This window comes from Aethalodelphis obliquidens, unplaced genomic scaffold, assembly GCF_003676395.1.
Source record: "Aethalodelphis obliquidens isolate GAN/ISIS:26980383/991018 unplaced genomic scaffold, ASM367639v1 scaffold2, whole genome shotgun sequence".
Classification (NCBI taxonomy): Eukaryota; Metazoa; Chordata; class Mammalia; order Artiodactyla; family Delphinidae; genus Aethalodelphis; species Aethalodelphis obliquidens.
In genome coordinates this window covers 10,059,886-10,083,033 of record NW_020837946.1, presented here as the reverse complement: position 1 = coordinate 10,083,033, position 23,148 = coordinate 10,059,886, and the positions used below count along the sequence as shown (strand labels likewise).

Below are 23,148 nucleotides of genomic sequence, written 5' to 3'. Positions count from 1 at the left end.
GTACTGATTCCATGAAGAGTATTGCTCAAGACATACAGGCTCCATGGCCACCTGCCTTGCTTGATTAATGGGGCTGTTCTGAGAAATCATGGCCTGAAGGAGACATTTTTAACCAGTTCTGTCAGAAGGACTCACTCTGTTGACCTTCCCCGATTTCAGTGCAGGTTCTCCCAAGAGGCACGTGAGATTTTATAAATAGCCATCATTTGTAAAATATTCCAGAAGACTCACCTCTGAAATAAGCCCATCACACTAAACAACTTTCAATTATTGACGCGTTACCATTCTCAATGAAGGGGCAGTCATTTTTACATAGAAAAAGAGCATTAGAAAATAAAACAAGATTTTTTTTTTGAACACCGTCAAGGAATGGGTTATTGATGACCCAAGTTTTAACATATTTTTAGAGAGAATTCCCTATTTATTCAATCTGATCTATTTTGTCCTTCAGGTTTTCTTTACTTAAAAAAGGAACGACATATAAAATAGGAAACTCCTCAACTGTATTAATGCGAACATATTTTTTATTGAAGAATGAATGCATTTATGCTAAAGAGTCGTTTACATTTGTTGTGAAGCAGCAAGCGTATCTCCAAGAGGTGCATATTCCCCTCGATGTGACTCCATGCTTATTCTACATGCCTTAACACCGGACCCACACTCGGGGGCACACGTACACACACACAGACGCAGACATGGACACACAGATACACAGACCAAAACGCCGGCACCACTGCTCTCTGGATTCAATAAACTCTCATTTAAGGCTTCTGTAAGGTGTCCTAGTGCCCCTAAAATTATTACCAGGATTCAAAACAGACTTTCAGAAAGGAGCAGTACCTGGAAAACTAGTCATCTGCTCTCGGCCTTAAATGCATGGATGTTAGCCAATCCTTTCAATGTCATTCAATATTGACTCTTTGCGTTTATGATATCTAAAGATTCATCAAACTGAGAAAACTCAGGCTCTCTTAGTGAGAATTTCTCATTAGAAATACCGAACAAACTGGCAACTCTGACCCTAAGAGATCAATCCGATTGGAAGATAAGGTCAGATTTCCCTTTAGAATGGACAGAGGTTCTCTAGATAAGTCTGGTTTATATCATTTGTCTCCTACTCGAGCGTAGTGTTGAGTGATGGGTCAAAGATTCCTTAGTGATACCAACTCAGATTTGAAGCTTGCCATGAAAGGTTCATCAGAAAGGACCATCAACTAAATAAGTTACCATAAATCGGGGTTGAAGAAAGGACAGCCCACAAGGAGCTTGTTCAGTCGCTGATAACTCATTCCCTTTTTCCAACCTATCTGTGGTGGTAGTCTGAAACTCCCACTTTGTTTGATTGTTTCTTTCATCTGCTTGGTTATTTTCTTCCCTTTTGGTGTCCTGCAGTGTAGGGTGAGGCTGCATCTCTGTGGGGATGGTGGCGCGGACTGGAAGGGCGGAGAGGGAGGATGGGGCAGGCGGAGGAAGGGGGCTATTAGTAGTTCCAAGTGTTCTAAGAAGATAGATGAAGTGAATACAATAAGAGGGTACTACTTGATATACTTATGTAATAAAAGCACTACCTTTAACTGTGAATTAACTGCCAACTATCAGGTTGTTAGCTGTAAAGCTCAATAACAGCTGTGCTGATTTGCTTACTGAGGAGAGAATCTGAAGCCAGCCAGGGGAGAGGAGCTCTCAGGATCAGCCTGAGGTGTTCCTTTAGTCCAGAGGCCTCCTCGCCAGCAACAGCACTCACCACCTCCCCACACAACTAGGGATCCTATAGGGGCATCTAACATTCTTGTTGGGTTTCATAAGGCAAGTTGGGATGGTCCATCACATAAACAGCCGCAGTGTATTTGCCTGAGAGCGCTGAAAATCGGCATGGAGAGCTCCTACAGGGAGGCATTGGAAAATGAGAAAAAAAAAAAGAAGACCAGAGTCTAGAACTTTCCTCCCCAGCCACACTCCCACCTTCCTCATAGTCACAGCAGCAGCAGATTTCAATGTAATTACTTTAATAATACATTTCTTTAGATTTAGAATTGCTCTTCTGAATTTAAAAAGCTTGGTCAGCCAATAATTTGGCAGTCTTTTCATCCCAAATTTGAATCATTGCTTATTCATCGCTTGTCTTGAATGTCTTGACCAATGCTGCCTTTGCTGAAGCATCCTCAGTTCACTCAGCCGTCATCGGATTCCAATTCCTGGGACACCTCTTCCGAGGAGCTGTTCCTGTGGATCCGGCCGTCGCTCTTCATACTGTGGAAAGTCTTCTTGAAGGCCTCCATCATGGCGTGGGCCAGCTTCTTGGCCTCCAGCTTGCTCTCGCACTCGACAGCGTGGCAGTCCATCTGGTAGGACAGGTCGTCGTTAATCTCCCTGTAAACCCAGGCGAAGATGTCAGGGCTCACGTTGTGGTCGGCGGTGCAGTAGGCAATGCGGGCCACCTGGAAGGTATCCATGTGCACCGTGGCCTCCCCTTTGTGGTCGAGGTGATGGAGCCACACTTGGAACGGTCGGATTTCCAGGAGGGCATTGGCTGGAAAGACGTCTTCTCGGGCTAGCGTGTGCTTTTTCCAGAGCTCGATGACCGGCTTTTCTGTGCAGCCTGACAAAAACTGCATGCCTGTGGTGGGGACCTTACCCAGATAGGTCACCTGCAGAAGTAAGAGAGGAAGAAAAAGGAAGAGGTCAGCAGTAGGCTCTTCGTTCTGCTTGTTCACTGATGTTCTCAAACAATCATGGCGTCACCCTGGCAGGATGGAGAGACATCTTTCTTGCTCCCTAAAAGAATAACTGTCATCCGAATTTATATTTTTTCTCCCTAACAAGTTGACCCCTTGGCAAAGGTACTGAAATTTAAAAATAGGGTTAAACTTTAAAAATTAGAGTTTTAGAGACCTACTCTCCCTCCCTCAGCCCCCTTTTAAACTCAAATTAGAATGAATGATTATGATCTTTTCCAAATTTGGCATTTCTTTGACACCATAAATCCACTTGAAGTTTATTTTCAACCAAACACACGCAGAATTTAATGATAAAAAGGAGTCAAAAGGATGTTGCATCTGAAAAACAAAATCTTTATTAAACTTATCTCCGACTCTGGTTCTCTCTCCAAATCACTAAGTGTCTGATTTCACCTAAGCTACTTGCTTCTAGCAAATGCCAAGGACACAAAAACTGTTCTATTTAAATTATGGCCTAAAACATGACTGTTTTCTCACCAACATGAAGTTTAAGCAATTCTTGAACTGATGGGCATCTGGTTAGAGTGATAAAAAATGAAAGATCTACAGATAGGTTAAGATTAGAACCCTGGTTTATCAAATAGCTAGATGGGCAATACTAAAAGAAAGAAAAATAATTCCAGGTGATTCAGATAGTGTCCTTTAAAAAATTGGTTTACGATATACCAAGAAAAGATGTTCATTCTCTCGTTTTTGTTTTTTTTCACTCGTCAACATGGATAGACCCTCTACCCCTGGGCACCTGCATTATGGAAACACACAAAACTGAAGAAATCATTTAAGAAATAACACAAAATAGTATGTAATTTGGCTCAAAATTAGAGGCACGGATGTAAGTGCTATGAATTTTAGGAAAAAAAGACCAGAAAAAGGTCCAGAGAAATGGTGAGAACTGAGAAAGGACATTTAGCCACAATGATTCCAAATCAATGTTTCTGTTTAATGGGACAACAAAGTCCAGAGACAAAAAGTTCAGGGCACAGACGTTAAGTCCTGTTGCATCTTTTTGTGTTTTGGTTAGCTCTTATACAAGAGTTCATTGGCTAATCCCTTTAAAAAGATGCCTCTTAGTAAAGAGGCACAAGTGCTGCCCACTCTAGAAATATCTACTAGGAATCTATTATGTACGATGGCAACGTGCCAGGTGGGCATGGGGGAGAGGGAGGATGGAGAGGTCCAAAATCAGTGGAAGAAAGTAGCTGAATACGTGTTCAGAGCAGCATTTTTGAGGCAGGTGAAGATGAGAATAAATCCCAGCTCATCAGTTCACTGGGTGGGTGGTCTTGGGCAAACCACCAGCCCTTTGCACACGCACAGATACAACTATGATGCGAGGCAGCCCATGAAAAGGAGAGGCGAAGGGTGCCACCAAGTACCTGAGCATTTAGCAGAGCCAGTGATGGCACCCATCGTGCTCATGGAACACCCCTGGGAGGGGAGTCATTGGATTTCAAAGCATCAGAGCTTCAAAACCTAGATAGGAGCCCAGCAAATCAGATGGTGAGCAGGAAGAAGGAGCAGGAAGGCAGGGGCTGCAGTGGGGAAAGGCCTCACCTGTCTGGGCACATGGGGCACTTTGGCCTGACCACACATTTGCCCTAAGACAGCCATGAAGGAGAGACAGATGGTCCATGACCGCTGGATAAAAACAGGCTGGACTTTGAAAGCTGGCCTTGCATGCCCTCTGAGGAGTCAGGTCTTCTCTGCTCTTGATGGGATGCCACTGAGGGTCTACAGTCCAAGGGGTACCTGGATTTGATGGAGGCTGTGATCTTGGACGGCTTGACAGATGCCAGGAAGAAAGACGGATGGGGAGAGCTGCCTAGCAGCAGAATACTCAGGCAGGAAGTTGTTGCAGCAGCACAGCCAGGAGACAGGAGTGGCCTGACTTAGGAGTGGAGGTCGTGGGAAAGGACAGTGGGGACAGATGGGAACGAGATTCAGAGGTAAAACTGACAATACTCGGCAATACACTGAAGGGGGAAAATGACTCAGACAGACACTGCAAGTGCCTACACTCCCCAGGAGGCGACTGGTTGAATAGTTCCTTGTCGCTCTGGATTGGAGTCACACACTAAAGGTGGCTTTGTTGGGAGATGCACAAGATACGGCTCTTGACTTATACTACTTACTGAAAATGTGCTTTCTGTATATGGTATTTATGATATCTTTATTAACTGTTAACAATTTTATTTTTTTAATTGAGGTGAAATTCATGTCACACAATATTAACCATTTAAAAATGTATGCTTCAGTGGCATTTAGCAGTCAACATGCTATACAACTATCAGCTCTGTCTAGTTCCAAAGTATTTTCATCACCCCAAAGGAGACCCAGGCCCCATTAAGCAGTTACTCTCCACCGTCCCCTCGCTCCAGCCCCTGGCAACCACCAATCTGCTTTCTGTCCTTATGGATTTACTATTCTAGATAGTTCATACAATTAGAATCACAAAATATGTGACCTTTTGTGTCTGGCTTCTTTCACTTAGCATAATGTTTTCAAGGTTCATCCAAGATGTACCATGTATCAATACCTCATTCCTTTCTATGACATCTTTACTTTTGGAAGTGGAAAAGCAAATGGAGTAAACTAGTTTTAGCGTTTGACGTGAAAAGTATTCTTTCTTACTGTCCCCCCGGAAACTAGAAATAACTATGTTTATATTTGTTATATTTGATAGAAACATTCTTCAGAGGAAGGGAATCTCCTTTGATGTGCTTTAATCTCTCTCTCTCTCTCACACACACACTCTCACACAAACACAATTTTTTAAAAAAATTATACAGTGGCTTCTATCATGATATAATTAAAGGATGAGTTTTAAAAACTTTATTGTAAGTTGTTGATGGTTCCCTCCAGTGGAAAGCAACTTAATAATAGTAAAATTTTGACAAGTAAGAAAAAAATGTATTCCTCTCGTAAGTATTTATTACTTAAAAACTAAAGATTTTAAGGGAAATAAAGTTTTATTTTGGAAGTGTGCTTGAGAGAAGAATGGAGCAGAGATTATAACTCAAAGAGTTTAATACGACAACAATGAAAGCTATTTAATAATACGCAGACACTTATATAAAATTTTCTTTTAAACACTGAGGTTCAATGTATACACAGATGTAATCTCCTGGCACTAAAGTTACTAGGAAAGTAATATTTATTTACTGGCCCGGTTTCACTAGTATCACCTAAACAACACACTATACACCAAGCATAAGGTCCCACATTGCTGTTCATATACACCTGCAGCCAAATGAAGCCACACACTGAATAGTAATAACGAATATTTGTATCACACTTTAGGTAAAAAGCACTTTGCATGCATTAGATCCATTGACAACCCTGTAGGTCAGGATGGAATATTATTATCACTAACCCGATTTTAAAGACAAGAACCTTAGATGGGGTGGTAGCACTGGGGTATTGAATTCCTAGACCACTTTGCTATTAGATAAGAGTCGTTTCCTTGTAGTGTCACTTTTCAGCCACTTATTCATTTTTCCCATCTTTGGGCTGTCAGAGAAATTTTAGCTTTGTATGAACACCCTAGAAGCAGTGGGTCCTCCCAAAGAAAGAATAGCATTCTGTTGTTTCGTGCTTTTGTAAATGACACTCCCTTCCATGCCTGGGCATTTCTTTAAAATTTATTCTTGTTTTATAACTGCAGAAAGTAAGATTCAAAAACCTAAACTTTTCAGGTAAAACAGAACACAAAAAAATAAGTTAATATATATTTATATGTTTTATATAAACATATAATATACACTTTTTGCAAATATTTATTATATGTTTATAATATGTATATTATGTTTTCTAAAACTCAAAAACACATAATCTATTTACAACGAAATCAAAGAAAAAATACTTTTAATCTAAAGAACTGCAGACTTCTGGCATCTTTCCAAAAGTTTTCTGTGAAAGGAGAGACATAAACAAGTTCTACCAGCACTAATCCTTAATATTCCATTAGCTTCATCTTGCAAAGTATTCCTAAACCTGCATATGGAGACAGGCTAAGAGCAGATTATGTGATGATGCCTCTCAACTTTGATATTGACAAGGGCCAACGTTCACACCAACTGTTTGCTGGAGCACCACAACTTATGTCTGCTCTCAACTGGGATTTGCAGTGGAGGCCACAGAGGCTGTAGTGGACAGACATGCCCTTCCTCCCAGCACAGAATTCGCAAACATGTATCTGAAATGCCAGAGAACCGCTGATTCTCCGGTGACGGCAGCTCCAGTCCTGATGCTTGAAAATACCAGCCTCTTGGCAAGGCTCTTAGGTGAGTCTTCTCTGATAAAAATGCGCTAACCCTGCCCAAACCTTCCCAAACAGTCCCGGTAATGAACGGCTCTCTGGTTCCTGTAATGAACGGCTCTCTGGTTCCTGTAAGGTGTGGCCAACACAAAACATGAGTCAGAGGGTCTAACTTATACCACTGGGTGAACCTTGGGAAGTCAATGAAATTTTGTTTTGTTACCTGTGGGGAGTTGATAACTTTGTCTGAAACCCCATGAGATTACATAAATACAAAAAATAATGTTAACAAGGGTACTTTTTTTTTTTAACATCTTTATTGGGGTATAATTGCTTTACAATGGTGTGTTAGTTTCTGCTTTATAACAAAGTGAATCAGTTATACATATACATATGTTCCCATATCTCTTCCCTCTTGCGTCTCCCTCCCTCCCACCCTCCCTATCCCACCCCTCTAGGTGGTCACAAACCACCAAGCTGATCTCCCTGTGCTATGCGGCTGCTTCCCACTAGCTATCTATCTTACGTCTGGTAGTGTATATATGTCCATGCCTCTTTATCGCTTTGTCACCGTTTACACTTCCCCCTCCCCATAGCCTCAAGTCCATTCTCTAGTAAGTCTGTGTCTTTATTCCTGTCTTACCCCTAGGTTCTTCATGACATTTTTTTTCTTAAATTCCATATATATGTGTTAGCATACGGTACTTGTCTTTCTCTTTCTGACTTACTTCACTCTGTATGACAGACTCTAAGTCCATCCACCTCACTACAAATAACTCAATTTCGTTTCTTTTTATGGCTGAGTAATATTCCATTGTATATATGTGCCACATCTTCTTTATCCATTCATCCGATGATGGACACTTAGGTTGCTTCCATGTCCTGGCTATTGTAAATAGAGCTGCAATGAACATTTTGGTATATGACTCTTTTTGAATTACGGTTTTTTCAGGGTATATGCCCAGTAGTGGGATTGCTGGGTCATATGGTAGTTCTATTTGTAGTTTCTTAAGGAACCTCCATACTGTTCTCCATAGTGGCTGTACCAATTCACATTCTCACGAGCAGTGCAAGAGCGTTCCCTTTTCTCCACACCCTCTCCAGCATTTATTGTTTCTAGATTTTTTGATGATGGCCATTCTGACTGGTGTGAGATGACATCTCATTGTACTTTTAATTTGCATTTCTCTAATGATTAATGATGTACAGGAAAAGAATTATCTGAATAGAGTTTCCCTAGAAATGGAATAAAAAAGAAATCTCTAAGTAGAGTTTCCTTGAAAGTGGAATGCAAAATGATGAAATGATGTACCAAGACACTCTCCCCTCAGAATGACCCCTTTAAATCAGCCCTGCTATCATCCTTACTGGCCTGGGTTCCAGAATCCTGACTCTGTGCACTTTCCCCTAATAAGTCAATTATTTACTACCTGCCTGCAGATATCCTAATGATCCCATTACGTTCTCCAGAGTCTGGCATTCACCCATATTGCTGACTATAAGTCACTGAAAAAAAAAAAAAAACTATTCAGGCTTCAAAAAAGTGAATTTCTCTTTAATTTTTTATATATAATTTAATAGAAATGTGCCTTATGGCTCTGCTTTTCAAGGGAGACAGAGTAAAAACTTAAAAAAAATTATCTCAAAAAACGAAAGATTCAGTTCTGCTGTGCATGCAGCCATGCCCTCTGTGGTTATTGGACCACAGAATACATGTGTCTCAATAAATAGAAACCCTTGAAATACAGGGCTTTATCCATGTATCCCTTTATGTCAACACTCTTGCAGGGATTTACTCTAACTGTACATAGAGATCCCTTCTTGCCAGTCTTTCTCATGTGGGAGACTTGCTTTCACACCCTCTGTAGGCACATCCTCCTTATGAGAACACAGGACTCAGTGTGCAAGGCTGCCTCGGGGCTTCCACCACTGATATAGCTGTGTAGCAATGTCGCGTCTGTGAATGAGAACGCTGTGATCCTGCCCGTCTATGAAAATATGAAAGAAGTGAATGTTTTCTACATGAATAAGTTCCTTCTGAGCCTCATCCTTAGGGGTTGCTATTTTCCGGAGCCGCAAAGCAGACGAGAAACACAGAGTCGCGAAATTGTTCCCTACGTGTCCAAAACGGTAGACAGATTTTTTTCAAGGTGCCACCTCCCCAGGTGCTGGGAGAAAGGGCCTTGGGAGACAACAAGAAGATCCTTCAGGAGGAGTAACAAGCCGTTGGAAATAAATACTGGCATCTCTTCCATGGTTGCAGAAACAGGCTTTGGGCAAGAAGCTTATGAATCATTCAGAGAGAAATAAACAAACAGAGCAAAGAAAAATAAAAAGTTTTTCCCTCTGTGTCATTCAGTGTCATAAACTGATGCCCAGACACAGACGTGTGTAATGTGTGTGAATCGGCTTTGCCTAATCCCAGCTGAAGAAAGTATTCGAGGATATTCATGGCGTGTAAAAATACAGAGAGGCCACGGAGCCAAGGGGCCCGCCAGAGTGTCTGCAGCACTTACAGTGTCTGACCAGGTGAGACCAGCGTCCTCAGAATTTCTCCTTCCCACGCATGAGTTTTCCAACACCGCAGCCAGCTCTCCATTCATGAATCACCATTCCCTTCTCATCTGAGGCAAAATAAACCCTGGCTGCCTGTCATGCGTCCTTGTGGCCGAGCCAGCACCGTTGCGTTCCTTCCTCTTGGTGGCCAGTGCATATTTCATTCTGGCCTGAAAAACCCTTGTTTAAGACCCTGACTCATCTTACCTTACACTGGACAGGCAGGTGGAAAGGGTAATACCAGGGTCCCTAAATGAAGATGTGAGATGGAGTGGATGATCACGTAAGAAGCCAGGCACCTGGTTTCCTGGGGTCTTCCACCTTCCAGGCTGGATAAGCCCAGCTTCCCAACTTTGGAAGCCTGACTTCGGTTCAGTTTACTATGGGGTTTCTCCGGGATGACACGTCAAGAACAAAGATTCTCCAGAGGCCTTTCTTGGGATATGAAAGATCTTGTTGCTCTTTCATTGTCTGTAGGAGACTTCCTTTCCCCAGCTGACATAAAAAAGATGATATAAACACAGGATGGAGAAAACATAACTGGGAATCCCAATAGCTTTTGGGTTACAAGGCAAAAGATGAGAAAAAGAAAAGCCACTCTTACTCCTAGCCCAAATATCAGAATCAAGCTCTTCTGCTCTCACGTTAATTCCCATTTGCACATTTCCGAGAAAAGGGAAAGGACAAAATCCTGAGATTTATGATGTAGGCTTGAATCTACTCCTTCCTGGCTGGTCACAGAGGAGCAAGAATTCACTAAGCACTTTGGAGAGTGGGGATGGATCCAATACGCCAATGACCTAACACTCCACAATGCACAGACAGAAGTAAAGCTAACCATGACCTTGAACTTGAATAATCTGCTTTAAGCCATGAAGACAATATTAAAGGATAAATACTGTGCACGGTGAAATCTATGAAGTTATTGGGAGAAAAATGAAATTGATTAGCCTTGGGCTTGAAAATTAAATTTATTTACCTGTATTTTCATTTGATAAGCATTCACTAAGCACCTACTGGAAACCAGGTATATCAGTGAGTAAAACTGATAAAACTCTCTGCCCTCTTGGGGCTGACATTCCAGCTACATAGAAGATTCTTACGACTGAGTTTACAGAACTCAGCATTACATAGGCAAGTCTGGCGTCAGGGAGGAGAACATGCATGGGCCTCTGGGAATGTTTTTGATGAATCGGAAAACTCTCTTGGGTTCAGAAAGGTCTTTCCTCTCATATGGCATAACTGGGATGAAAAAAGTCCCCATTTAGATTCTATTCCTTGGGTCAAGCTGTATCTCATGAAGGCTTATTAGTCTTTACATTCACTGTAGTTTGGCTTCCTGAGATGCTACCATGGTAGAGGGACCAGGCAGGTCAATGTCTTTGGAAGACTGCCAAGGGAGAGGGAAAGTGAGTGAGGGCTAGAAAGTGAAGGAGGTAGGAGATTCAAGGCTGACTCTGCCTCCCAAACAAGATGCCTCCCAAACAAGATGCCACTGGTAGTCTACATTTGCCCTGGCAACTAGACAGGTGGGGTGCCTGGCCTCACTTGACACCTGTGTTTTTACTCCCAGGATGCTCCAGGCACATCTAACTAATCTGCCTTCATTGAAATCTCATAGTAAAATTATAAGTTGTTTTAGGCTGCCCAGCATCTATTCTACTCTTCTTTGGTCTCTTCCTTTACTTTGGAGATCCAAAGAGCAAGTTTTCCCAGTGTTCAAACTCAAGGTACTGATAATTGTATTGCAATAAATTCCTAATGATTCAAAGGTATATCATCAGCATTATGGGCTTTTAGAGCTACATGGGGCCAGTCAGACCAATCTAACACCACCCCTTTGTTGCAGAGATGATGATTCTGATACTTGCCCTGAATCACACAGCTGGTCCCTGAAAGAGCAAGGTGTGGAATGAAGGTCTCCACCACAAGGCCAAGGTTCTTTCCACTACTCCAATCTCTTCTCCAGAAGAGGATCTGGACACTTTTTTTCATTCTTATATCATCTACTTCTCTCTGGCCATTTCTTCAATTGTCCACACTGAGACCAAGGTCTGGTCAGGGACACGGAAAGGTGACACGCACTCTACCAGGACTTGTTAAACATTCTAAAAGGAGATTGGAATCGGAGTCAAACTGCCCTTAACCTGAGATGTGTCTGCATAGCTCAGGGATTTAAATTATGATGCTAGCATCAATAATTGAAAGAAGGTGACAGGAGTGCATACCTAATATTCAGATATCATATTCCTAAAGGCCTCTGAAATGGTTCTTTACAAAGCAAACAATCCCTATTTCAAAGAATAATTCCAAAGAGTAAATAGTCAACATGTGCTAAGTGTGCCCCTACCCTGCTCTTTGTGGGTCAAAGAGCACGCCAGACGACAAGAGATGTGGAATAGCTTCAGGCGCCAGGCACCAGGGTGAGCAGGCTTTCGCACAGCCCTTAACCAGGACAGTCTGAGAGGCCTGAGTTCAGTTCACAGTGGATCTGGGCATCCTTTCTCATTGCAATAGCTCGAGGGTCCTACTCCTCAGTTCTTCAGGCTCTTTTAACTCATTCCTAAGAAGCCCAGATGATTCTGGACCAAAACTACAGTTTTCTTCTCCAGAGTGAGTCTTGGGTCTCATTCTGGGGCCTATTTTTTGGCAGATCTACCTCATCCTCATCAGGGTAAGAGGAGACCCAGCTGTCCTATGGCTAGACAAGGATGGGGACCAATTGTGGTCATTCCCCGTAAGGCCATCCTTCAAAGTCTTTTGCCTTATATCTCTTTGGCCAGGCTTGGATGGCTGACCAGGAGGCAGGGGCTGAGCCTGGCTGCCTGGGGTAAGCCTACCTCTGACTTTAACAGCACATGTCGGTTATCCCTAAAGGGGATGGTGATGACCCAGAAAGGCTTACAGACTTACTCATTTTTTCCCCAGTAGTAGCAACAATGCTGGCAGTAGAATGTAGATTTTCTAACATGCATATCCTCTGGAGCACATTTATGCATATGCCTTTGTTTAGTGCTATTTATTTCAGTAGCTTTCCTAAGGCCACACATATTGATAATACTTTTTTTTTTTTATTGTTTAGCAGTTCTTCCCAAGTATTGGAATGGGTTATGTTGATATAATCTATAAAAATATTAATAAAAATTTTACTGGAAGATATATTTTCTTTTTATTATGTAAATGTATATCATGGTGGGGAAAAGCAAATTTACTAAGATCCACTATCAAGAAATAATTATGTGCAATTTTTGCATTCTAACAAAGAGATGAACATTGCTTCTGCTGTTAAATACAGCATGTGTCTCACAATTAGGAATTTAAGTGACAGATTTATTTCTGTTATTCATATTACAGCTTAGTTCCACTGATGCAGAGTGACTTGAGACGCTGTGTCCCATCTTGCATTTATCAAGCAGTCCCAATGTGCAATTTGTCCTGTCAGTTGGCTCTTGGATGTGTGAAGCTTGGAAATATTGTCATTGTCACTGTCAAAGACAGAAGCAATTAATCTAGAAGGCACTGAAGTGTGCTTCGGAAGACAAAGTCACTTAATAAAAATGACATCACATTAAAACATACATTCCCTCATCTGGCCCCTTCTGGTAAGCTGGCCCAAGGATGGTGAAACCACCGTTCTACTCAGTGGCACAAGAACAGTTTATTTCGAGACAAGTCTGATATCTCCCCTTCTGCCTTCTAATCCGTGGAATATACCACAAAGGGAGAAATTCAGTAGAGCTCTCTGGGCCCTTAAATGTTCACAATGAGAAAATTCTCCAAATGATAAATCAGTATGAAGCGCACTGCCTGTGTGCTATCCTGACAAATGGATTCAAGGGACAAGCGCTGGTGGCAGGTAAAAGAATGTCACCAATTTTTGTCCTTATAGCACTTTACCAATTCATTTTCCTTAGCACACAACTTGTTAGGAATGAGCCAGGAAAGGCAGTAAACATTTAGAAAGAATAAAGTAGAGACAACATTTGGTTGAAGGTAATAAAATAAACACACCAGTCTGCTGGCTACAAGTCTAGAGCTCTTAATAGTAGGCCAGTGGAGGTTTGAAACAAGAGAGGTACTGTGAGGCTAACTAAACGCGGAATTACCAAGTAGTCCAGAAAAATGAAGACTTACGTTCAAACAAAACCTTTATGTGAACGTTCAAGGTAGCTTTATTTGTAATAGCCCCAAACTAGAATCAGTCCAGAGGCCTTTCAACAGGTGAACAGTTAATTGTGACACATCCATTCCATGGAATACTACTCAGCTAGAAAAAATGAACTACTGATACATGGAACAACTTGGATGAATCGCCAGGGAATTCTGCTGAGTGGAAAAAAAAAATCCCCAAAGATTACATACTGTATGATTCCATTTATATATCATTTCTGAAATGAAAACATTTTAGAAATAGAGAACAGATTAGTGGTCGCCGGGGGTTAGTGATGGAGGCGAATGGTGGAGGTGGGGGGGTGGTTATAAAAGAGAAACACGAGTCATTATTGTGAGGGACTTGTTCAGTGTCTTGACTGTGGGGATAGATACATGAATCTACACATGTAGGAAAATTGTATAGGGCTAAATACACATACACACATAAATGAGTACAAGTAAAACTGGGCAAATCTGAATAAGACTGGTGGATTGTATGAATGTGATATTAAATTATAGTTTTGCAAAGTGTGATCATTGGAGAATACTGGGAGAAATGTATATGGGGTCTCTCTGGATTACTTCTTACAACTGCATGTGAATCGATTCTCTCAATACAAATTTCAATTAAAAAAATCATCTCATCCATTTCATTGAGTTAGTTTTCTAATAAAACTACCTTTTACTTATAATTATTTATCAAAATTTGCAATATATTCATGTTGTTCTGACCAATGGATATACATACTAATTGTAAGGCTAACTCAAACCAGAGAAATATTTTAACTTACACATGTATTATATTTTAGAAAACAATTTTTGAAAATGTCAATTATTTATATATATATATTTTGGGCTGGCAAAAAAGTTCCTTCAGCTTTTAAGTAAAAATAAAAGACATTTTTCATTTTCACCAAGAACTTCACTGAACAACGTATTCACCATTTTGTTCCACTACCTTCTGCTACTTTTCAGGCAACTTCGTAATTTCATTTTCGCAAAATTTTTTATCTTTTTGAGCAAAGAACTGTTCCAGGTGCCTTTTACAGTCTTCCAGGAAATTGAAATTTCTTCCATTAAGAGAATTTTGTAAAGACCAAAATAAATGGAAATCTGAAGGTGCAATGTCTGGTGAATATGGCGGATGAATCAGAACTTCCCAGCCAAGTTGTAACAGTTTTTGCCTGGTCAGCAAAGAAACATGCGGGCTTGAGTTATCCTGATAGAACATTATGCGTTTTCTGCTAACTAATTCTGGACGGTTTTGGTCGAGTGCTGCGTTCAGTTGGTCTAACTGGGAGCAGTACTTGTTGGAATTAATCGTTTGGTTTTCCGGAAGGGGCTCATAATAGAGGACTCCCTTCCAATCCCACCATATACACAACATCACCTTCTTTGGATGAAGACCAGCCTTTGGTGTGGTTCATTTCACTTGCCCCATGATCTCTTCCGTTCCACATTGTTGTACGGTATCTACTTTTCATTGCCCATCACAATTTGTTTTCAAAATGGAACGTTTTCATTATGTTTCAGTAGAGAATCGCATGCGGAAAAGCAGTCAAGAAGGTTGTTTTTGCTTAACTTATGTGGAACCCAAATATCAAAGCGATTAACATACCCAAGCTGGTGCAAATGATTTTCAATGCTTGATTTGGATATTTTGAGTATGTCAGCCATCTCCCGTGTGGTATAACGTTGACTGTTCTCAATTAATGTCTAGATTTGATCGCTATCAACTTCAACTGGTCTACCCGACTGTGGAGCATTGTCCAGCGAGAAATCTCCAGCACAAAACTTCACAAACCACTTTTGACACTTTTGATCTGTCACAGCACCTTCTCCATATACTGCACATATCTTTTTTGCATTTCAGTTGCGTTTTTACCTTTCTTGAAATAATAAAGCGTAATATGACGAAAATGTTGCTTTTTTTCTTCCATCTTCAATATTAAAATGGCTACACAAAAATTCACCAATCTTGGTAAGTTTTTTTTTAAATGTACCCTGATATGACAGCTGTCACAATACAATCTAACAAAATTATTTCGAATGAAGTTAAAGACAAGGAAGTGCTACCAGAGCCAGCAAACAGAAAAAAAATGAACAAACTTTTTGGCCAACCCTATATATATGTGTGTGCGTGTGTGCGTGTGTGTGTGTGTGATATATCAGAGGACATGTGACAGAGTGGGAAACAGATGAATAAACAGCAGCTCTGAAATCCATTCTCTCCCTTTCTTCAGGGAGAGGGGAGATGACCCTAGAACAGAGAGAAATAATCTCCTTGTCAACTTGTTAACAGCAGACCTGCTATTTGCTAGCAGGCAAGTCCTTATCTATGGAATACTTTATGTAGGACGTACTTGTTTGCCTAGAGTTGCTTGTGCTGGAGTTATGGCACATGGCTTCCAGGAAAATGTCTCATAGGCTATGTAACGAAGTATAAAATGGAGATGCTTCTCTCCCATCCATTCTTCTAAGGGCTCACTCATCGTTCCTAAAAATCACTTCATCTCCCCTAAATTGCCTACTTTCTCTCTCCCCTTCCTCTATTAAGATGATATATAAGCTCCTAAATCTTGCTGCTCTTTTTAAGGGGGAGAGAATATTCACTTTTTTTTCTCTGTGGCTCTTCTGTTCATGTGATATTAAAATAAATAAATCAGTACACCTTTAAAAAATGGAGATGTTTCATATTTCTGCGTAAGTAGTATAACTGCATATAGAATGAGGTTATCTTCTATGTTAATTCGGGCTAGACTGTCTGTGATGCAGCAAGAAAGGACTGAAAGAGACGCACTGACAGTCCCGAATGTCAGCTTATTTTGCCTGTGCCTTCTGATTATTTGTTTCCCTGAAATTATTAGCGAAGTTTGGTACAGGATGAGATTTCTGATTTGAATATCCAACACTGTATGTAATCTCACAGGGTAACAAATAGAAGACTTTCAAGCATACACTTACTTATATTAGGATGACATTCTGTGGGAAATAGAAGGGTTATTAGAGACCACGAATGAAATGTGATAAAGTTTATGATTGTTAAAGAAGACCTTGTTCATGATATGTTTTAAACTACCAAAAATAAAATAGCTAGCTCGTGGGAAGCAGCCGCATAGCACAGGGAGATGAGCTCGGTGCTGTGTGACGACCTAGAGGGGTAAGATAGGGAGGGTGGGAGGGAGACACAAGAGGGAGGGGATATGGGGGTATATGTATATGTATAGCTGATTCACTTTGGTATAAAGCAGAAACTAACACACCATTGTAAAGCCATTATACTCCAATAAAGATATTAAAAATAAATAAATAAATAAAGATTAAAAAATAAACAGATGCTGGTTTGGTATTTAGGTTATACTGACTACATTTTAAAAAGCCATGCAGCAATTGTATTTAAAATTACAGTATTTAAAACGTGATCAAAATTAAATCCTTTGCAACTATTTAAATGTATGATGGAAATATTTGCTATATACTTAAAAATGTGTGGTCAGCTACAACACTTACACATTTTGTAAAAAACTAAACGTAACCCCTAGAATATGTCTTACTTGACTGTTGTGTGAAACGTCTACTCATAACTAGAGAAATGCAAACTAAAACCACATGGAGATGCCTTTCTCACCCATCAGATTGGTGAGAATTAAAAAGTATGGCTCACACTGTGCTGGCAAGGCTCTGAAGAAACAGACACTCTCATATATTGCTGTATATGCAGTAAACACTGACACCGATACAGAGGTGTGCTTGTGTATAAATGCATACATTCACACACGCCTTCCTATTTCTCTCAGCAGTGACCACTGAGAGACTCTGCAGCAGTGACATGCCAGTAGCAAGGCACACACCTGAAACCCAAATCCTGGTTTCTAAATATCATTCTCCACTGAAAGGAACCAGCCCTTCTTAGAGAAATAGTTGATTCCAGAGCTGGCACATGAAAAGTATGAGATGATCTTGAAATATGCTGCGCCACAAAGTAGGAAAGTGCCCAAAGAATGACAGAAATATGTCCAAAGGACAGGGCACCAGCTTTTAAAGGGGCTCCTGTTAACCAAACCGAGGACAATTTGACCATCAAAATAAATAACGATAGTAATGATTACAACCCACAAAATAAGTAAGAATCCACGAGTCAATGTTGATATAAATAGATAAAGTTAATGGGAGAGAAGAAAAGTTCTTATAATAGAATAAAAACTAGTAAAGGTAGAGATGATGAGATTAGAAAATCACCATTTGGCAACCACCGTAGTAACAGACGGTTCAAGAAAGAATAAGCATCAATGAACGCTAAAACAAGGGGCTAAACGTCTGCTGAGAAGTTGGATATTTATATAACTTCAAAGCATCTCCCCACAAGATGCCTAGTAATTACAAATGGAGAGCAGTCAATTTTCAGGAGAGAAACTTAGCAGACCCCATCACAGCAAGTGACAAAGTAATGTGCACTGTGAAGGACACAGCATCACTTCTGTGACCTCCCTGCTAATCACCTGAAGCTGATCATGTGGAAATGTTGGACAAACCCAAATAGAGGGTACTGTTTAAACTTCAAAAACAAAAAGGTCAGAAGGACAGAAGGGAAAAAAATGGGAATCTGTTCTAGATTAAAGGACACTAAAGAGACCAGTCATGTAATCCTGGATTGCATCCTGGGCCATCATTTATTTTTCTTTTGATATAAAGTACATTAGTCCACAACTTTCAAAATATCAATAAGGACTTTAGATAACATAATAGTACCGTATAAATGTTAATTCTCTGATTTTGGTATTTTATAAGAGAGTAACCTTATATATAAATATAGATAGATAGACATAAGGATATATAAGAATGGTTATATAAGATAATACCCTAGCTTCTAGGAACTACACCCCGATGTATAGGGGCATCATCTCTTATCATGAAAGGGGGGATGGGAAATGAATGATCGAGTAAATAAACATTTTAGAATCATACATATTGAAGTAGTTTATAATAACTTTTCAACATTTTTATGTCTAAAATGATTTCATACTAAAAAATTTAAAAGAAGATAAATGAGTATATGTGCCCCTGACTCAACGCTAATTTAAGCAGAAAATAAAAAGAGTTTTATGAGCATATGTAGCTGACTAAGCAATGTTCGTCTTCTGAAGGGTAAGTTTGCGATCAAAATCCACCCCCTCATGCTGACTGAATTAGTCTAGCTTGGTGACACGTGACAAATTCTACTCTAATCGTACTGGTGCACCTAAATCCGGGGATTTAAGTGGGCATGTGACAGGTTAAATTTTCTTCCATAAGCAAGCAGTACCTTTAGCAATCAAATCTGTAATGACTCAAGAGCTTTAAATGCCATATTTACCTCTGTTTCCAAATAGAAACCAATGCATCATGTAAAGATCATTTTTAATCACTAGCATCATCAGAATTGTACATTCTTAGTTAAAACTTATCTTGGAAACATAGCTTTCCTGCTCTCTAACTCTTTGATAATATTGTTGCTATTTGTCTCTATACCAAAATTATCACGCTGAAAAAAAACTCCTATAGGATTTTCCTACTGGATTTCTTTTTAAGAAAGGAGAGTGATATCAAATATTTAGAAATACAGAAACAAGTACTTATAATATAGAGGCTTGTGTATTGTAGCTTTGAAGGGTGTCTTGTTAAAGTCACAGGTGATGAGTATATTCTTGAGAGGAGAAAAAAGAAGGAAGTTTCTCTTTGAATGCTGGGAAAACAAGAATACAGAATGAAGCGGAATCATAGGATCATTTTGAGATGAAGGACCACTTCAGCAAGTACAGTGATTTTTATTAAGAGTGCACTTGCACTGGAGCAAACGTTTCAAATCTTGATGGATTTAGGAAAAGCAAGAAGCTCTTCTGCTATTTTTCAAGAAGCACCTGCTCAGCGGTCAGAGTCTTACTTTCAGCCACAGTGGAGTAGTACCAGCAGCGAAAAGGTGCAATCACCATGCAGTAGACAGATTCAGGACCACCTCCCTCCAACTTGCTCAGCAGAAACAAAGAGCCATGGAGGCCATCAGCCTAGATCAACAGAAAATGCAGCCTGACAACTCGAGGTGGAGACCTGTGAACAGCATCAGAAGGGACATATGTGTGGACAGCAAAGGGAGAACAAGGAGAACGTCCTGTCCATAATTTTTGAAGCCCTTTGCAAAGGGGCCTGTCTGACTCTCTAGACCCTGGAGACTTCATACACATGAAGCAAAGATGCAGAAACCATGACTCACAGATTCAGGCCAGGAAAGCAGGAAACCTGTTTTAAAAAAAATTACTTTCATTGTTTTAGTATCTCCTTATAAAGGTGAAAGTCTTCCCTGTAAATTCACTGGATCTTACATATGGGTCTTGGCTTATTGATTTTGTTTTTGGTTGAGCGCATTCTATTCTTCCAGTGCCATGTTCTCACTTTCTCTCCATCACCTGCCCAACAGGGAGGCTGAGATGCTTAATGTGGTGAGATCTGAAGGGACCTAAAGGACAGTCCATGGGCAGAAATACAAAGCCCTGTCACTGAGAGAGCCAGTGCTGGTTCAGCCCATCTCTCCTCGTTCTACCAGGAAGGTGGTGTGACAGTTAATTTTCTACTCAACGGGGTCCTGGAGTGTCCAGACACTGGCTAAACATTACTCTGGGTGTGTCTGTGAGGACTGTTTCTGGAGGATATTAACGTGTGAGTCCTTAGACTGAGTAAAGCTGACGGCCCTCCCCAGTGTAGGTGACCCCATCCAGATGAGGGCCTGGATAGAATAAAAGGTGGAGTGAAGGAGAATTGGCTCTCTCTGACTGACTGTCTTCAAGCTGGGACACTGGTCTTCTCCTGCCTGTAGATTTGGACTCAGGCTGCAACTACACCATTGGCCTTCCTGGGTCTTAGTGTGCCAACTGCAATTCTTGGGAATTCTCATAAGCTTATTACTTAGAATAAATCTCTTAATTATATATATAATACACAGAGGATCCCCAACCTGCTGTGGTTCGACTTACAGTTTTTTGACCGTACGATGGTGCAAATGCGACGTGCATTGAGTAGAAACTGTACTTCAAATTTTGAACTTGAACTCTTTTTCCAGACCTGCAGTACGATTCTTTCTTGTGATGCCGGGCAGCAGCCGTCACCACAGCCCCTGCTCAACCAGACAACCACGAGGGTGAACGACTGACACACTTTCAACCATTCTGGACCCAGACAACCATTCTGGTTTTCGCTTTCAGTACGATATTCAATACATTACATGAGAGAGTCAACACTTTAGTGTAAAATAGGGTTTTTTTTAAGATGATTTTGCCCAGCCGCTGGCTAAGTCAGTGTTCTGAGCACATTTAAGGTAGGCAAGGCTAAGCTACGACGTTTAGTAGGTTAGGTGTATTAAATGCATTTTTGACTTATGACGTTTTCAATTTACAATGGGTATATCAGGATGGAACCCCACTGTAAGTCAAGAAAGGTCTTTATATAAATAAGTCTATCTATTAGTCTTTATCTGGTATGTTCCAGACAGAGGCCAGCTGGGTTCTGGACAAAAGACCACTGTGACTGACTCTGGGGGATGCTGGGATGAGCTGTCACTGAGATTGACATTGTCATCACAGCCTAATCTACACGCCCTCCCCTTCCTCCCTGTGCATTCTTACAACAGTGGTCCAAAACTTTCATGCCACGAACAGTTTTGAAGAGGCAACCTGGATTGAAATAGGTGAATGTCCTCCTTCCAAGGGTCACGTAAATACAGGGCCTGTGATCTAGATCTAGGTATGTGCGCACACACACACATTCTGTTGGTTCTGTTTCTCTCGAGGACCCTGACTAATACAGGTAGGATCCACCACTCCACCACCACCTGTCCTCTCTCCCCTGCTCGCACCCCACAAACTCTGCCCCTCATCATCCCCTCTCCTTCCTTTAGAGGTAGTCCTGAATGTTCCTCAATTACTGCCAGCTCTCAAACTCTACACAGTGATTCCGTAAGAGTGATTCTACAGAGAAGCTAAGTCGTGAAGTCTCTGGAGGGAAGTAGACTAGGGAAGTCACACTCGGTTCCCCTTCATCACCAACTTATACTTGGGGAAAACAATGAGATGAATCTTCGTGCTCATCATTTCCTGACAGAACAGGCCATCCTTAGCCTCGCACAGGAAGTGCCCTGGCTTGGACTGTCAGGGGGTTCAGAGCAGAGAGGCTGTGCCTTCAGGGGGTCCTGGCACCTCTTTCCCAGGACTCTCTCTTTGCGCTTCTTGTGAGGCTCCTCCATTTTGCCTTGTGTAAAATTGTCTAGGAGTTGATAATAACAGCCCACTTTAGAGTGTAGACGCCTAGAATGCAGAGATGTGTGTCGTATTGACAGCACACTACACGCTGCTTGAGCCCATTAAACATTAAAGGAATAAAAAGGTCAGTTAATTCTCCTTCACCTCCAACGTTTCCATGGCATAATAGCATTATAATTTTCCAACTCTTCATATTCACGCTAGTTTCATGTGAAGAGTTTCTTTTCCTTTTTGGTGTTGGTCTATTTGTAAGGGCGAATGAATGATAATTTAATAATAATTAATAACAATTCAATGACTAAAATGAATGACCGGTATCCTGAGAAAATAAAGAAGATATCAAGGGAACCTGAAATACAGCCAACCTGATATTTAAGGGTCTTTTAAAATTCATTTTCCTTACTCACTGGTTTAAAGGAACAGGAGCCGGCAGAAGAGGTTAGGAGCTGCTGGTGGCTTTGTTTGTTTTGGTGGTTCTCTTGATTTGCTCAAGGTTTCTCTACTGTCAGGCCCCTATTATCACAGCTGGCGGTGTTGTCTTATTTTGTTTGGTCAGTGCTTTTCCCAAAACTTATGCACGTGCTCACAAGGTAACATGAGCACCAGCACGCCTGGATGGGCTGCACCAGGAACAAAAAGATGGAGACCAGAGTTTGGAGTGGAAATGAGAGGCTGGGGAAGACTTCCCTTCCTGAACGCAGCTACGAGGAAGTTTCAGGAAGCTGGGAGATTTCAATTAAACGGCAAACGTCTCAAGTCCAAGTAAAGATGCCGGCCCTGCCCCCCACCCAGGACACGTCAGTCTTAGTCTCTGGGTCTCAGGCCGAGAGCAGTAAACCGCAGCAAGGTCACTTAACACGGCCCGAATCTGTGCAACCACAGAACTGGCAGATGAGGCCCCTTCTGCGATAGGAACGCCCCCACCGCCTTCCTCAAGGGCCAACAGCTTAGACCAAACTCGACATCACCCATCTCTGTCCACAGTCAGTCTGCTTGGCCTGGTGGCAGTTCAATCCAGGGGCTAAAGGAGAAAATGGCTTCTCACTGATTCTCACTGATTCCAACAGAAAACCTACCCACCCTACCAAGACCCACACGGTAGTGAGGCGATGTTTCCTTCCACTGAACAAACAGATGCAGTAAAAAACTAAACAAGCTG

General features: G+C 41.2%; 1 protein-coding gene across 1 annotated transcript in view; it reads right to left on the bottom strand.

Moving 5' to 3' along the window:
• Window positions 1-489: 489 nt before the first annotated feature.
• Window positions 490-23,148, bottom strand: part of PID1 (phosphotyrosine interaction domain containing 1) — a 254,892-nt gene continuing 232,233 nt past the window's right edge. The window contains exon 3 of the mRNA XM_027119355.1: window positions 490-2,648. Within this exon, the coding sequence (XP_026975156.1) occupies window positions 2,172-2,648 (477 nt within the window). The 3' untranslated portion in view covers window positions 490-2,171. The remainder of the gene's footprint in view (window positions 2,649-23,148) is intronic.